Source organism: Polypterus senegalus, chromosome 3 (genome assembly GCF_016835505.1).
Source record: "Polypterus senegalus isolate Bchr_013 chromosome 3, ASM1683550v1, whole genome shotgun sequence".
NCBI lineage: Eukaryota > Metazoa > Chordata > Cladistia > Polypteriformes > Polypteridae > Polypterus > Polypterus senegalus.
Genome location: NC_053156.1, coordinates 264,621,440 through 264,638,196, shown reverse-complemented (window position 1 = coordinate 264,638,196; position 16,757 = coordinate 264,621,440). Strand labels below are relative to the sequence as shown.

Here is a 16,757-nt window from a genome sequence, read left to right as displayed (position 1 = left end):
CAGTGAGGTAATTGTACATTAAGTACAAACAGTTCTACAAGGAGCAATTGATTGAGTGCGTTTACAGTTCTTGGGATGAAACTGTATCTGAACCGTGAGGTCCGTACAGGAAAGGCATTGAAACGTTTTGCTGTGGCTTTGGCAGCGTGGGCTTGATCCTGTAATACCGATCATTCTCTTTCCGATCAGCTGCTGCTGTGATTTCCCCACTCAGATACAGTGATATAAATAGATGATCATCAACTGTGGCAACCCTTAAAGGGAGCAGCTGAAAGAAGAAGAAGAAGAAGGTGCAGTGAGAGTAACAACGCTAAAGCAGTTATGGTATTTGGAATACTATGGCTATTCCCTGGATCATTATATTGGTACAAGTTAATTACATTCAGATGCATTACACGAATAAACAATATGCGGTTAGTTTCAGTGTATTTATAAAGCCGCGTCAGGAAAATAAAGAGTAACTACACAGGAACAGTAGCACTGCTTTGACACTGGGTGCCGCCAGTCTGCAAAACCAAGCGGAGAACTTGCGTACAACAAGGTATGAGGTACCGTGGAAAAGTGCGTGGCTTTACGCCAAGTGTAGGTTTTATACATCGCAATTTGAACGTGGAAAAGTTCTTGCGCAACATTTCTGTGCGTATGCACAGTTTATACATGAGGCCCCAGTTGTTTTGGCTCATTTTGTATCTCATTATTGTTTGGCTGCTAATTAAGGAAAAAAGAAACAAGGGTTCTGAGTCTTCAAGAACAAGTCAATTAAAATTAACTTCTTTTGAACTAATTAGCAGCAAAAACAGGTCACTCATTAAGAAAAGGGTTAGAATGAAAACCTGCAGCCACGGCAGTCCTCCAGGACCGGAGTTGGCGACCCCTGGTTTAAATGACAATTATATATGTTTGGCTGAATGTGGCCTTGCGCATGAGTGTTGCCTGAGTCACTTCTGGGGTTGACGATTCTGCTTGGATAGGTGGCCCTTTATTGGAATACATGGGATATGAGAATTAATAAATACAGTGAAGCATTCGTAAATAAATTTCCCCATTGAGACTGTGAAAATATGCTAATATGCTAATAACAGCACTTACTTAATGATATGTCCCAACATCCTATCATGAATAAGAAATTCAATGAGAAAATTAATTTTTCCCAGCAAATCTTAATTTATTTATGTTTCTTTTAATGACATAAAATAATAGGCTCTATACACTTAAAATCTGAGAATAGGTACTGGCAATATAATACATGGATCTGTTGAGTTTTTTCTTGAATTTTTAAATGGGTAATTTTTTTCAAAGCATTGTATGTTTATTGTCTTTCTTTGTAGCCTTATTTACCCAAATGTTTTGAGAATATCAATTCCTTGGATGTGAAAGACCAATCTGGATCACATCCAGTAGTTACACTGATAAGATCTGCAGAAAATGAAATGCTTTCTCTGCCAAAGTAAGTGTTTAAACTGTACCCATGTATCCGTTTTTAAAACACATGATTATGGTCAGCACTATTGGCAGCACAAGGCGCACAATGGGCCTGGATAGGGTTACACATTTTTGTTGCACCTTAACTTTGTGAGAAATAGCCCACATTAAATATTTACAGTGTTCAACTGCATTTAATAATTGGAACTATATCTCTGCCAAGCAGAGATATGATGATTATTTGATAGCACAGCTTTAAGATATTTCAAGTACCATATACCCTTTAACAATTTTATTATTACAAATGTTTCAAGGGTACACAGAATAAAACAGCCAGGCAATGGATGTGTCAAAATATTTTTTTCAAATAAGATGAGTATATGAATCATATCATTATTACTATTTAAAGAGTAACAATAAGACACATAAATTCTAACATTAAACACTTAATTTCACCTTTTTTGAGCTTTGTCCAAAAATCATTTTTTTCACTTGCTGTGCATAGCAAAAGTAACTGTGTCATTATGTGCCAAGTATGAAAATACATTCTAAATATCACAAAATCTTTAATGTCTGTTCTAGGAATATCCGAGCTCGCGGTCCTGTGGAGCAGTGGTTAGGAAATGTGGAAACTGCAATGTTTGACACAGTAAAAAGGTGAGGTTTTAGAAATTACGCAAAAAAGTGCCAAAATATTATTTATTATAGTTGGATTTTTATTTCATGTCTAAAAGGCTGTATACAAAATTATTTTAAATTAGAAGGAGCCAAAGCAAGTCAACAATAATGAATGAATTCATTATTAGTGTAACAAATACTATAATTTGTTATATTTCTATAACCAAACTTTTATATACTGCTTTTACTCTTCATTTTGTAATAAAGAAAATTATAGAAGTTTAATGGAATGTTTATATTAACACTGAAGTGATTATGTTTTAAAAATATGACTTACTATAACCAGGCACACTTTTAACTGGTGACATTTTCCTATTATTCCTTTGCTGCTGTATTTCACTTATTTAATTATAATCATTTATGAAAGAAAACTATTTATACCAGCATGTGATATCTCCAAGGGGCAATGTAAAGTTCAGATGTCACACAAGTTAAAAGGCTCCGCTGTGCTGTCCTTTCAATCAATGTTGTATGTCACACACCTGCCTTTCAAGATAGTGGCAGAATTGTCTATGTGAAGGAGAGTGTGTGCTAACAATGGAACCAGGAAGTATGATCCCCAAAATTTAGAAAACATGAATTTAACAATTGTGACCTGCAAGCTGAAGATGAGTATAGTGTGCTCTTCACTAACACGGTTCAGGTTCAATGTATTTCTGTATAGTGTTTCTCATTGAGTGCTGGCTCCTAGTGCTGTAACAAGTTCACAGCTAAAATACAAGTACACACTTCCAAATTGAAAAAAATACACATAAATGTACTGATTAATTTAAACACAATAAACAATGCAGTTTCAGACTGAATAACATTAAAGGATCCTAGCAGTATAGTGTATGTTCTTTAATATTATTGTTGAGATATGGCCAGTTGACAATTGAGTAAAAGGTAACAAAAAAATCAATCAGCAACATTGCTGGGGAAAAAAAACCACTGGAGAGTATTTAGTCAATTATAACACAAATTCGTTGACAATATCAGATGCAGTCACAGTTTGAGGGGCCAAGGACAACTGGATGCGCACCACCTCCTGTGCTGGGTAGTCTAATATAAAGACAAAATCCATTCATCCTTGGATTTTAAGATTGTCAGTATCTGTGGTGTTTTTCCCATGGGCCAGGAATCAGTTTGATTGTTGAGCAGTGGCAGCAAGTACCAAAGAGTAAGCCAAGAACAGAACAGAATGGATGAGCATTAGTAATGGTTTATAATTATTGTTAAATTTAAGAGTTAACAAACAGAGATGGAATCAGAAGCATTCATCAGGGAATGCCGGACTAAAGTGGTGAGTCAGAATCTCACAACTGAAACCGAAGGGACATCTGCAGAACATTTGTTACACATGCAGGCAGATCAATCCACAGCTTTGGAGGCCTCTAGCTGGACCTTCCAATATTGTTTCATCTTTAGGAGATTAGTATCTTGAGATCCTAATGCGCATCATGATTTGCATGTAATGAAACATTTAAAGAGCTAAGTAAGATCTAGGACATTTACAGTAAGGCTTTAAATGTAAGAAAGAAGATTTTGAAATTATACCTAATATTACCTGGAAGCTGTTTTGAAAACTTATGAACAAGAGTTATGTGGTTGTTCTTTCTAGTTCTTGTAATGATTCTTGTAGTAGCATTTTGAAATACCTGAAGCTGTTTAATGAACAGTGAATACAGCTACCACATTGCAGTAGTAAGTCCTACATAAAATAAATGTATGGGTTTTTAAAAATATTTTCCATATTTATTTAAATCAATGCAAAAGAGCTTCTCAGCATCTATAAATGGAAAATAAACACAGAAATTTATAAATGTGTACTGTAAGTGCAGTCTTGCTTGTCATTAAAGAAAAGGATTTTAGTGACTATATTGTCCTCCATATAGCCACAGGTAGATTCTGTAAGGGTAGTCACCACTAGGGCACGACCGACATAGGGCCACACTGCTATATACACCATGATCTTGAGGCAGAACATCATGGATGCTTAACACTATTCTCACAAACAATCTAGACAAAGGGTGATTTGTCAAATGAAGCATATTTAACAGTTTCAGTAATTTCTGAAACCTATTCAGTCCCCTTAAGATATCACAATTAAATATTTGTATGCTTTTGATATAATACATTTTTATATTGCTTTACTACTTTTGTGTTTGATAATCTTTAATTAGGATAGTTGGATTGACCAGCTTTGTTGGGCTGAAAGGCCTGTTTTCCTAAAAATTGTTGTAATATTCTAGTAACTTAGTTAAACATATTACTCTGTTGACATTTCTCTCCATCTAAATACTTTTTTGTAGAAACTTAAGGCAGTAGAAAAAATATAATTTCTGTTTGACATTCTTCATTAATTGTTGTGTGCAATTTTAAACTCTTCCTGAATCTGGTTATTAAGCAGTAACACAAATTTCTCACCTTGCGATCTAGGCATTTGAAAACTGGATTAACAGAATGGAGTACAACGGAATTTAAAAAGTGGGTGCTTGCACATCCCAGCCAAATTGTTCTTATTGTGGTAAGCAAAATGAGATTTTCTTTATAAAAATGAATACATTATTAATTGATTATTATTATATGCAAAATTAACTGAAGGTTATGAAATTGTTAATATTTTTTCATACCACATGATATATCATTGTACTTTTGCACATGGTGTAAATTTGATTTTTAAGTTAATTAAATTCGTAGATGATTATTTTAAATCTTGCCTTCAGTGAATATGAATTGGGCCTACATTGTCAAGTGGATTGCTTGCTAGAAAAATAGTAAAAATTAAAAAATATATCCCTATCAATTAAAAAGATCATTTTGATGTTTTAACATGTTTAACAAAATATGAAGTGTTTGGACATGTGTGTTTTTTTATAAACTTCTTAAAATCTATCCCAGAAGGAAGTGTTTCATCTTGCAGGGCACCCTGAATATCATGGAGAGGAGTCGCAGCGCACGGCTCAATGGCAACTCTGGCCTGTACCAGGAACTGAGAGGGATGGCTGTGAAGGCTCTGAGTGCAGATAAAGAGGCATTTGTGAGAGGAATCTGTGAGCAAGTGACACACCATCTGTGGTCTAGCAACCCATATCCTGCCTACAGAGGAACTGAAGCATTATGCACATCTTAATCTGTTCCTCGAAGAGTCGCAGTCAGGGCAGTTGATGGAACGGTCCTTACGGATGACACTGCAGTTGTGACCTGCTGGGCTGGCTACTTTAAGCAGTTGTTGAAAGCTGATCCTGCGGCTCGGATGTTGGATATCTCTGAGTCCACGGTTCTTGAGGCTGGTCCTCCAGCTGTGAGTCTCACTGAGATTGCACAGGTGGTGAACCAGCTGAGGGGGGGAAGGTTGCAGGGATCTTTGGTATCCAGGGTGAACTTCTCCAGGCTGGTGGTGAGGCTGTCTTCCTGGCATTGCAAGCAATCTTTGCTTCCATTTGGGAGACTGGCATCATCCCAACAGACTGGAAAATGGGACTTGTTGTCCCTATCTGGAAAGGGAAGGGTGATCGCCTGGATTGCAGCAACTGGTCTCGGTGCCGGGTAAGGTCCTTGCTAGAATCATTCTTAATAGGATCTGTGATCACTTGCTCACCTACCAGCAGCCGGAACAGTCTGGTTTTACGCCTAAGAAGTCTACCATCGACCACATCCTGGCACTAAGGGTTCTCATGGAGCGCAAACGTGAATATTGGCAGAGTTTCTTTGCAGCTTTTGTTGATTTTCGCAAAGCGTTTAACTCAGTTGATTGAGTAAGCCCTGTGAGACATCCTGAGGGTTCGCGGGATCCCCTCGAGGTTGCTGGATATCATGGCCAGCCTGTACACTGGTACTGTAAGTGCTGTGCATAGTGAAAGCAGGACCTCTGCATTTTTCCCAGTTGATTCTGGGGTTCATCAGGAATGTGTTCTAGCTCCTACTCTGTTCAATGGGTGTTGGGCAAGGTCATGGCGTCCAGTAGCTGTGGGGCAAATGTTGGTGAAGAAAGATTCATGGATCTTGACTTTGCTGACGATGCTGTGGTCTTTACGGAGTCAATGGAGGCTCTGATCGGGGTGTTTGAGAGAGTGAGCAAGGAGTCTGAGTGTCTGGGCTTGTGAGTGTCCTGGATAAAAACCAAGATCCTGGCCTTTAATTACCTCTTGGGCACAGCCATTAGCAGTGTGTCTGTTTGTGGAGAGAGTGTCAACCTTGTCAAGAGGTTTGCTTACCTTGGCAGTGACATTCATGTCTCTGGTGAATCTTCCTATGAAGTCAGTAGATGGATTGGGAGAGCATGGAGGGTAATGAGGTCACTGGAAAGGGGTGTGTGGCGCTCCTGATATCTATGCAAAAGGACGAAGATCCAAGTCTTTAGAGTCCTGGTGTTTACTGTCTTGATGTATGGTTGTGAGACATGGATGCTATCCAGTGACCTGAGACAAAGAAATTCAGAGAATCCTTGGGTACCGTTGATTTGACATTGTGTGGAATGAGCGGTTGCTAATGGAGTCCCGAATGAGGCACATTACCTGCATTGTGAGGGAGTGTCAGTTACGGCACTACGGCCATGTGGCGCATTTCCCCGAGGGTGATCCGGCTTGTAAGATCTTCGTTATTGGGGACCCGAATGGCTGGACCAGGCCAAGGGGTCGCCCACGTAACACCTGGCTGCGGCAGATAGAGGGTCATTTCCAGAGGTTAGGACTAGACAGAGTGTCTGCCTGGGGGGTTGCAATCCGGGATTCGGAGTTGTTTCATCGTGTAGTGGGTGCGGCAATGCACTGTACCAGTGCATGCTCCCCAATTTGACTTGACTGAAAAATAAAAGTATACATCATTAAAACACTTTCTTTTTCTTTCTATAAAATGACTAAAGATGATCTAATTGCACTACATATATTATAGTCTACTCTCCCCTTTATACTCTTTATTGTGTAAACCTGAACAAAAATGTCCCAAATGCTTTTGATAGCCCTGATATGTTCCACTACCTTTAATATCTTTGACTTCATGCAAAAAGACAGAACACTAAAAAAGGCAGGAGAGAAAGGTACACATTTATTTATGTATTATAGATTATATGCCCAAAATAATAACCAAAGTAAAACGAGTATGACAAAAATAACCTAAGCAGCAAATCATCTTGTATCCATATGCTTACTACCAGGTGGCTCTCTTTTCTGTTTATTAGTCCTACATGGCCTTTGAATGGAGTGACAGAAACAGGCAGAATGGCTTGTTCTACTCTTCTCAGGTCTGAAAAATGGCAGAGAGTAAGCCTCTGTATCAGATTTGATTTTAAAGGAAAACTGGGGCCACTTGACTACCAGTCTAGGTCTTCTACATGGGAGAAAAGCTAGTAGAATCTAAATGTCCCTGCCTTTGAAATTTCAAGCTCATACAAACTAAACCCACTCTTCTGATGTCACTGCTACAATATCAAAGCACCAGCTTGTAAAGTGAATCAGAAGTGGCGCATATTATAACAAAGCATGCTTGTGCAATCAGTTACCCTGCATAACCTAAATCAGCACTTTACAGAATTTCCTAAAGCCTCAGGGAGAAGGTTAAGTAAACATTTATAATGCCATAGTACAATGGTGTTCTTATCAAGAAAGCTTGCCTTCCTGATGACAATCCCTCTTTCTATACTTTTTTACACTTTTCACCCAGAATAAATGCTTACTTGTCAGAAAGCTGTTTCTTTCATTTAAATATCTTGAATAAAACCTTACCATTTTCAATATATTAATCTACATTAAAGAATATACATCCAATAATCCTGATCATTGTTGCAGTTGCTCATTTGTATGCAATATATGTAAATTATGGCAAGTCATTTAATATACATAGTATATTAAAATGAAACAAGGACAGAGCTAGAAATTAAGTATTTGTCTGAGCACTATTGTTTCAGCCTTTTGTTTAAAATAATGCCATCTTCTTAAGAGCTTTATTATATGAATTAATTATTTAGTATACTAATGTTGTTTTAAGTGTTGTATTTAATTTCATACCTATTAATAAAGCCATCTTGTGTTTTACTAAATTTCAAGGTGGATTTCAGTTAAATTTGTGAGTGGTGTAATTTGAGGTTGTCTACTGCAAGGTAATGACAAGTAGTATGTAAGAAGTATGGAAGATTTGACTTACCTGAGCCAGGCACCTTTTGCAAACCCAAACTGACACATGACTATAAAACTGCTACATGACATTAAAACTGCTATGCTTTATCTTTCATTCAGAGCCAAGTAATGTTTAACAAAGACTGCCAGCTCTGCTTTGGTGACGGAAATCCTGCTAAATGTATGAAGAAAGTAAACCAGGATCTGCTGGATCATCTTGATGAACTTGCTGAGCTCGCCTTAGAGCTCCTCACTTTTAACCAACAAACTACACTGGAGGCCTTACTTACAATCTACATTCACTGTAGAGATGTGCTAATGGATTTGATTAAAAATAACATTTTCAAAGCTGAAGACTTTGAATGGAAAAGGTAATGTAATAAAATTGGATAATAAGAATGTGGGATTTTTTCTAGGTGCAGTGTCCAGCTCTGTATATTTTTTTAGCGTAATTTTGGTCCTTGAAGATATTATTCCTTTTTAATGTTGTATTTCCCGCAACCTTATTTTCACCTTTTTTGGGCACAACCATTTTATTGTTTTGATTGTTGAAAACAATCCCTTATGGCTACCTTGTGACTGCTGAAGGTCAGGGCCTGTGACATCATCCCTGCAGCAGTATAAAAGACTTCAGACTTCTTCTTGTTCAAGATTCTTTATAATCGCTTAGGGATTCTGGACTTTTGCATAGTTTTTTACAATTAATTTGATTATCATTTTGTATTTGATGTGTTTGGCTTTTGTTGAGTTTTTCTTTTTGATGAACTTCTGTATTTAGACCTGGAGGTGTCTGATGTCTCTTGATTTTCTTTGTGCTATTTTTCCTATTATGGTACCACAGCTCATTTGTGAACTAAGTAAGAAAATATACTCAGCAAAAAAAGAAACTTTCTCTGACTTTCAACTGTTTTTACTTTCAGTAAACTTAATGTGTAAATATTTGTATGAACAGTAAAAGAGTCAACACCATAAGACATAAACTAAAAATGTTTCACAATGTGTCCCTGAATGAAGGGAGGCTCAAAATCAAAAGTACCAGTCAGTATCTGGTGTGGCCACCAGCTGCTTGAAGTACTGCAGTGCATCTCCTCCTCATGGACTGGACCAGATTTGTCAGTTCTTGCTGTGAGATGTTACCCCACTCTTCCACCAAGGCACCTGCAAGTTCCTGGACATTTCTGGGGGGAATGGCCCTAGCCCTCACCCTGCGATCCAACAGGTCCCAGACGTGCTCAATGGGATTGAGATCCGGACTCTTCCACTGCGAGGATGATCAGCTGTCCTTCCTGTCTCCCTGTAGCGCTGTCTTAGGCGTCTCACAGTACAGACATGGCAATTTATTGCCCTAGCCACATCAGCAGTCCTCATGCCTCCCTGCAGCATGCCTAATGCACGTTCACGCAGATAAGCAGGGACCCTGGGCATCTTTCTTTGAGTGTTTTTCACAGTCGGTAGACTAGTCTCTTTAGTGTCTTGCGTTTTTAGAACTGTGACCTTAAATTCCTACTTTCTGTAAGCTGTTAAGGTCTTAACGACCATTCCACAGGTGCATGTTAATTAATTGATTATGGTTAATTGAACATGCATGGAAAACATTGTTTAAACCCTTTACAATGAAGATCTGTAAAGTTATTTGGATTTTTAAAACATTATTGTTGAAATACACAGTCCTGAAAAAGGGACGTTTCTTTTTTTGCTGAGTATACAACAGCAACGTGCCTCTTGAGTAAAACCATTTGTCCAGCATGGAGCATTAGTTCTACAGATGGAGCAGGTTCAGTGTTCTGACTATGTTACTGCATTAAAGCTAAACTGGACGAAAAATAACAGCAACCACAGTAAAAAAAATAATCATGACAAAAATAATAATATTATGCTTAGCTTGTATTAATGAATTGTTCAACATACAAACTACATCCAAACTACAGGTAAAATCCCATTGTGAAGTCAACTGAGATGTTTGCAGCAGTTAGCTGTGGTGGTCTCTGTGATCCAGCCATTATCTTTACCAGGTGCTGTCAGAGTGGGTAGATGATTGGAGGGTTGATGGTTATGGAGGGCCACAAATTAAAAGCTCCAAGGTTAAACAGGATCGTGCTTGTGGTGTGCACAGTGTCCAGTGGCCATGTTCAAGCTCAAGTGCCATGTTTTATTACTTTTGACTAATGACACTGTTCTCTTACAATAAACCAATCACTGTTTAAAAGGCACTTCTCTGGAAAGGGAAAATGTTCTTAGTGTTTCTAATGGAATAACCTTAAAAATGTCTCTCATAGACTGTTACAGCTTAATAATGCAAAAAAGCAAGAATTTACTGTATAATAGAAAATTAATTTAAGCAATGTAACAAAATACAAAAAAAATGCAAATAATGTAAAAATATTATATATATATATATAAACTGTATATATATATATATATATATATATATATATATATATATATATATATATATATATATATATACAGTATATATATATACTAGGAGGCCCCACCCACTGCTCACTTCGCTCGCCAAACCCGGGGACAGATGCTGGGCCCCCATCTATCCTCAGCTGAGCCGCTCTGTTGGAGAAAGTGATTGTATTTAAAGATATAGTACAAGCCCCCCTGGCATCTTTTGGTGTCCAACCCCCAGTTGCAGCCTAGTAAGCCGCCCCATGACTTTCTTGATATTTTAGTTTATAATTTAAAAATGGAATAAGATTCTGAAAATCTAACAACATCACATTAAAGTTCAATGAATTCTGAAAAGAATGATACCAAATATATACATGTAGGTTTAAAAGCGTGACAAAAAAGTGACATAAAAATGTCACATAAAATTAGGCTTAGGATTTTATATATATATACATATATATATCTATATATATCTATATCTATATATATATATATATATATATATATATATATATATATATATATATATATATATATGTATATATATATATATATATATATATATATATATATATATATATATATATATGTATATATATATATATGTATATATATATATATATATGTATATATATATACAGTAGGGCAGCACGGTGGCACAGTGGGTAGCACTGCTGCCTTGCAGTAAGGAGACCTGGGTTCGCTCCCTGCGTGGAGTTTGCATGTTCCCCCTTATGGGGTTCCTCCAGGTACTCCGGTTTCCTCCCACAGTCCAAAGACATGCAGGTTAGGTGCTTTGGCGATTCTAATTTGTCCTTGGTGTGTGTGTGTGTGCGACCTGCGGTGGGCTGGCACCCTACCCTGGATTTGTTTCCTGCCTTGCGCCCTGTGTTGGCTGGGATTGGATCCAGAAGACCCCCCCGTGACCATGTAGTTAGGATAAAGCGGGTTGGATAATGGATGGATGGATGGATGCATACAGTATGTATAGAGTATATACAAGAATAATATTTCATAAACAGGTTACGTATATGAATGTAAAGCTTATTAAATGTGCAGACCATAGTGACTGATTATTGATCTTCACTGCTGCCTATAAAATAGTCATAAAAATTAACAGCAGTGAATTGATTAAATTTAAAAAAAACAAAACACTCTGTCCAGTATTTCCTATGCCCAGGTTTCAGGCAGAATAAAAACTGGGTTAATGCCATGTTGCCATGCATGCCACACTGAGTTTTCCTGACTCCTGCCAGAAGTTCATACCAATATTCAAGTGCAAGAAGTGTTGTACTGGTGTCAAAAACTGAAGTCAAACAAATCAGTTGTTTCAAGAAGCAGATTTGGGTAAGCAAAGGCTGTTCCTGACATTATAGGCAGATGGCCTTCCTGCCGACTTCTAAGTCTGTTTTGGCTCCTTGGTCATTTAACTGGTCAAAGAGAAATACAGCTGCAGGTACACTAAGGCCTGTCAGAGGCAGATCACTGTTCTGGTGGCTCCTGAACTGTTAAGACAGGCCCAAGAGAGAAAGAGAAAGTAAAATTTCCTCAAAAGTTTAGAGGGCACCAAGGAACTTCTACCAAACTCAAACGGTTTGCTATTGACACTAAAGTATAGACTGTCCAAAAGCCAAGATGTCTTGGAAGAGTCATTGAGGACCCCGTCATTGCAGATAATTTTGGAGAGAAGCCCAGAAGTAATACTGGCAGGTCCCCGACAGACCACTTTAAATGTTGAGTTGGGGCCATAACACCGGCAGCAACAAATAATAGAGCAGGCATTGAAAGATGAGTGGGAATACTGTTTGAGTGCTGTGCTTTGCTGTTCTTTAATACGGCACCAAACCACCCAATCAAATTAGGGAAGAGAGTCTCTCTTTCTCTTTCTCTCTCTCACTGGGTAATCAATAAAATATAGCTATTTTATTGATTACCCATACAGAACATATGGCTGACACCTTTATCACAGGAGAGTTCTAAGAAATTTTTTTTTCATTTGGAGAACTTGGAAATTAAGTGATTTGCTAATTCATGCGCAGTGGAACAGAGTGGACATTTAAACTGGCAGCCATGAGGTTTAAAAGTCAGATTCTCGCAGCTACTCTGCCACACTGTATTCCTTGTGTCATTCTTTAATAGAACTGTCATTTTGACATAGCTGTATTTACAGTATATGTGTAATCTGCCAATCAAAGTTCAAGTTTTTGTGTCTTCTTTCCTTTTGTATTAGGCAGCTACGCTATGAATGGAATGAGCAGGATTCTACATGTTATGTCATTCAAGCCCATGCTTCATTTACATATGGATTTGAGTATTTAGGCTGTACGCCTAGACTGGTGATAACACCACTTACTGATCGCTGCTGGCTGACTCTAACTGGGGCATTGCATTTACATTTGGGAGGTTCACCTGCAGGGCCGGCTGGAACTGGGAAAACAGAGACAGTAAAAGACCTAGCAAAGGTACAGTTCCTTCATTCGTTTTAAAAATAAAATACATTTATAAAACATTAACATCTGTCGTTGTGCAAGTGTGTTTTAACCGATCAATGTTGTACATCAAGCTTAGTGCAGACTCACTTTATATACAATTATAGCTAAATATTAAGTTAACAGTGCATTTACAGCTTTATTTTAGCAGCCTTGTTAGTTGCATGCACGGTTAGACTACGTAACAACTTCAACCTGTTGGCTGTGGCCTACACAGACCCAAAATCTGGAAACTGGCTTTAAATGTTAAAAAAAGACTCAAGAAATACCACAAATGCCTTATAAGGGAGAGAACTCATTACTTTCTTGTAGAGGTACGTTTCACCAAAAATCTTTATAAACACCATTTTAAAATATATCAAAAAGGCTTAAAAGAGCAAAAAAGGAGTCACATAAAGGTCAGTCTCAAGTTAACAAATCCCAATATCCGATCCAACAACAGAAATCTAATAAACCAAACAAAAACATTCACAAGGCCAGTAAATCGAAACAAAAATCAATATTTACAAAAGACTCCACTATGAACTCCACACACCACTACTGTGATCCTCTATGCTGTCTCAATATCGAGCCAGAGGGATGTCTCAGCAGCAGTGACATCAGGGTGGCCCCATCCTCTTGGGGTACCACCCACAGAGCCCAAGTAGTGGGTGCAAATTTAAAGTCATGTTCTATAATTCCTAAATCATAGGAAAGCCTAACAGAAGTGACATACTGTACAAATAATTCAAAAATTACAAAAACAAAAACTAAACCAAAATAAGCATTAGCCAGGGAATAAACCCTGGCTGTAACATATCAGTTTTTTATCCACTGAGGAATGGTCATTCAACCAAATTTATACCATATGTTCTGGTGACGACTGAAACCAAAGATCACAGTGACATGCCTTAATAAAGCAAGACAGTAACCAAATACTAACCAAGTTCTATCTTATTTAAATTGAGAATATTTCGCCACCCCTCTGCATTCTTGTGGTTGGTGAAAGGCATAAGATGCCAGCATTAAAAAGGGTAGCTACTGAACTATTTTCCGTCCCTAGTGTGTGTGTGGGTGTGTGTGTTTACCCTGCGGTGGGTTGGCGCCCTACTCGGGGTTTGTTCCTGCCTTGCGCCCTGTGTTGGCTGGGATTGGCTCCAGCAGACCCCCGTGACTCTGTGTTAGGATATATATACTGTATATCTAAATCAAAAGATCAAGTAATCAACACATTTGAGTCAAAACACTAAACTAAATCTTTAGTAAAAAAGTTCAGAAGCAAAGATCAAAGCCGTAAAACTAAAAAAAAAACACACAAGACATTTTTAGAAGTATTCGTAATAATGGACAACCAAGGATTGCAAGATGCTGACCTATGTACCATTGCAACTATGAAGTCATGCATCAAGCAATTCCAGTTGTTCCAGATAAGAATGAGATGGCAGCCTTAAACAAAAAACTAAAATGAAATCACAGGACAAGAAAAATAAGAAGGGAAAAATATTAATTATTAGAATATAAAGTAAGTATAATTAAGTAGCCACTCGGTCAGCATTTGATTTTTTTCTTTTTTTCATTTTTTTAACTTTCAAAAGTGATGTTGTATAATAAGATAAAATAACAGTATACTTTTAATATCTTTAAAACTGTTGCTTCTAATGTAATGTTAAAAATATGCTGAATTTTAGCATTAAGTCTGTGTGACCCTTTTTTGTATTATCTTTGTTTTTAGGCTCTTGGAAAGCAATGCATTGTCTTTAACTGTTCTGAAAGTATAGATTATAAGGTAAGATTTTACATACAGTTATTATTATTAACCATTCTTAAGAGAAACGTTTTACAGATATCTGAAGTGGGTAAATCCATGCAAAATTACTGTTACAAAGGTTTTATGTTGGCATAACCTGAAAAAATGTTTTTTGCTACCCACATAGTCGCCATCTCCTTGGCGTTTCAGCATCAGTGTACTTCCTATACAAGTTTATGCCTTTTCTTCATGTGAGTCTTTTGATTCCATGCCACATCCATTTGACAAGCATGCAAGGTTAAGTGTCAGGTCAGACTTGGCTTTGTTTGGTGTGCTCTCTAATGACGTGGCACTTGGGCTCATACCTGGCTTGCATGTTGTTCTGTTAGGGTGGGCTCCAATAAATGGCAGCTTTAATTACCTGCTTGTTTTCCAATGTTCTCCAGTGTTCACATTTAAGAAAACAGGAATAAACAAGCACCCTCTGAAATATTACATATTTTGCTGACCCTGCATTAATTTTGTTACATCACTGATTAAATAAATGTGAATTTCATTTAAGACAAATTTAAAGTATAAGCTTGATACTGTCCATTACAAAAATGTATAATAAAAATGTACAGCACATCACTTTTTCCACATTTTGTTATGTTACAGCCTTATTCCAAAATGGATTAAATTCATTTTTCTCCTCAGAATTCTACACACAACACCCCATAATGACAATGTTAAAAAAAAAGTTTACTTGAGGTTTTTGCAAATTTATTAAAAATAAAAAAACAGAAATCACATGTACATAAGTATTCAAAGCCTTTGCTCAATACTTTGTCGATGCACCTTTGGCAGCAATTGCAGCCTCAAGTCTTTTTGAATGTGATGCCACAAGCTTGGCACACCTATCCTTGGCCAGTTTCGCCCATTCCTCTTTTCAGCACCTCTCAAGCTCCATCAGCTTGGATGGGAAGCGTCGGTGCACAGCCATTTTAAGATCTCTCCAGAGATGTTCAATCAGATTCAAGTCTGGGCTCTGGCTGGGCCACTCAAGGACATTCAGAGAGTTGTCCTGAAGCCACTCCTTTGATATCTTGGCTGTGTGCTTAGGGTTGTTGTCCTGCTGAAAGATGAACCGTCGCCCCAGTCTGCGGTCAAGAGCGCTCTGGAGTAGGTTTTCATCCAGGATGTCTCTGTACATTGCTGCAGTCATCTTTCCCTTTATCCTGACTAGTCTCCCAGTTCCTGCCGCTGAAAAACATCCCCACAGCATGATGCTGCCACCACCATGCTTCACTGCAGGGATGGCATTGGCCAGGTGATGAGCAGTGCCTGGTTTCCTCAAAACATGACGCCTGGCATTCACACCAGAGAGTTCAATCTTTGTCTCATCAGACCAGATAATTTTGTTTCTCATGGTCTGAGAGTCCTTCAGGTGCCTTCTGGCAAACTCCAGGCGGGATTGCTGCAGAGATGGTTGTCCTTCTGGAAGGTTCTTCTCTCTCCACAGATGACCCCTGGATCTCTGAAAGATTGACCATCGGGTTCTTGGTTACCTCCCTGACTAAGGCCCTTTTCACCCGATCGCTCAGTTTAGATGACCGGCCAGCTGTAGGAAGAGGCCTGGTGGTTTCAAACTTCTTCCACTTACGGATGATGGAGGCCACTGTGCTCATTGGGACCTTCAAAGCAGCAGAAATTTTTCTGTAACCTTCCCCAGATTCGTGCCTCGAGACAATCCTGTCTCGGAGGTCTACAGACAATTCCTTTGACTTCATGCTTGGTTTGTGCTCTGACATGAACTCTCAACTGTGGGACCTTATATAGACAGGTGTGTGCCTTTCCAAATCATGTCCAATCAACTGAATTTACCACAGGTGGACTCCAATTAAGCTGCAGAAACATCTCAAGGATGATCAGGGGAAACAAGATGCACCTGAGCTCAATTTTGAGCTTCAT

At 38.1% G+C, this 16,757-nt stretch overlaps 1 protein-coding gene across 1 annotated transcript in view; it reads left to right on the top strand.

Annotated features, from left to right (window-relative positions):
- Positions 1-16,757, top strand: part of LOC120526665 (dynein heavy chain 6, axonemal-like) — a 234,043-nt gene that overhangs the window by 47,232 nt on the left and 170,054 nt on the right. Inside the window, exons 20-25 of the mRNA XM_039749820.1 lie at positions 1,329-1,447; positions 2,005-2,079; positions 4,519-4,606; positions 8,313-8,563; positions 12,823-13,054; positions 14,793-14,846. Coding sequence (XP_039605754.1) covers positions 1,329-1,447; positions 2,005-2,079; positions 4,519-4,606; positions 8,313-8,563; positions 12,823-13,054; positions 14,793-14,846 — 819 coding nt within the window. The remainder of the gene's footprint in view (positions 1-1,328; positions 1,448-2,004; positions 2,080-4,518; positions 4,607-8,312; positions 8,564-12,822; positions 13,055-14,792; positions 14,847-16,757) is intronic.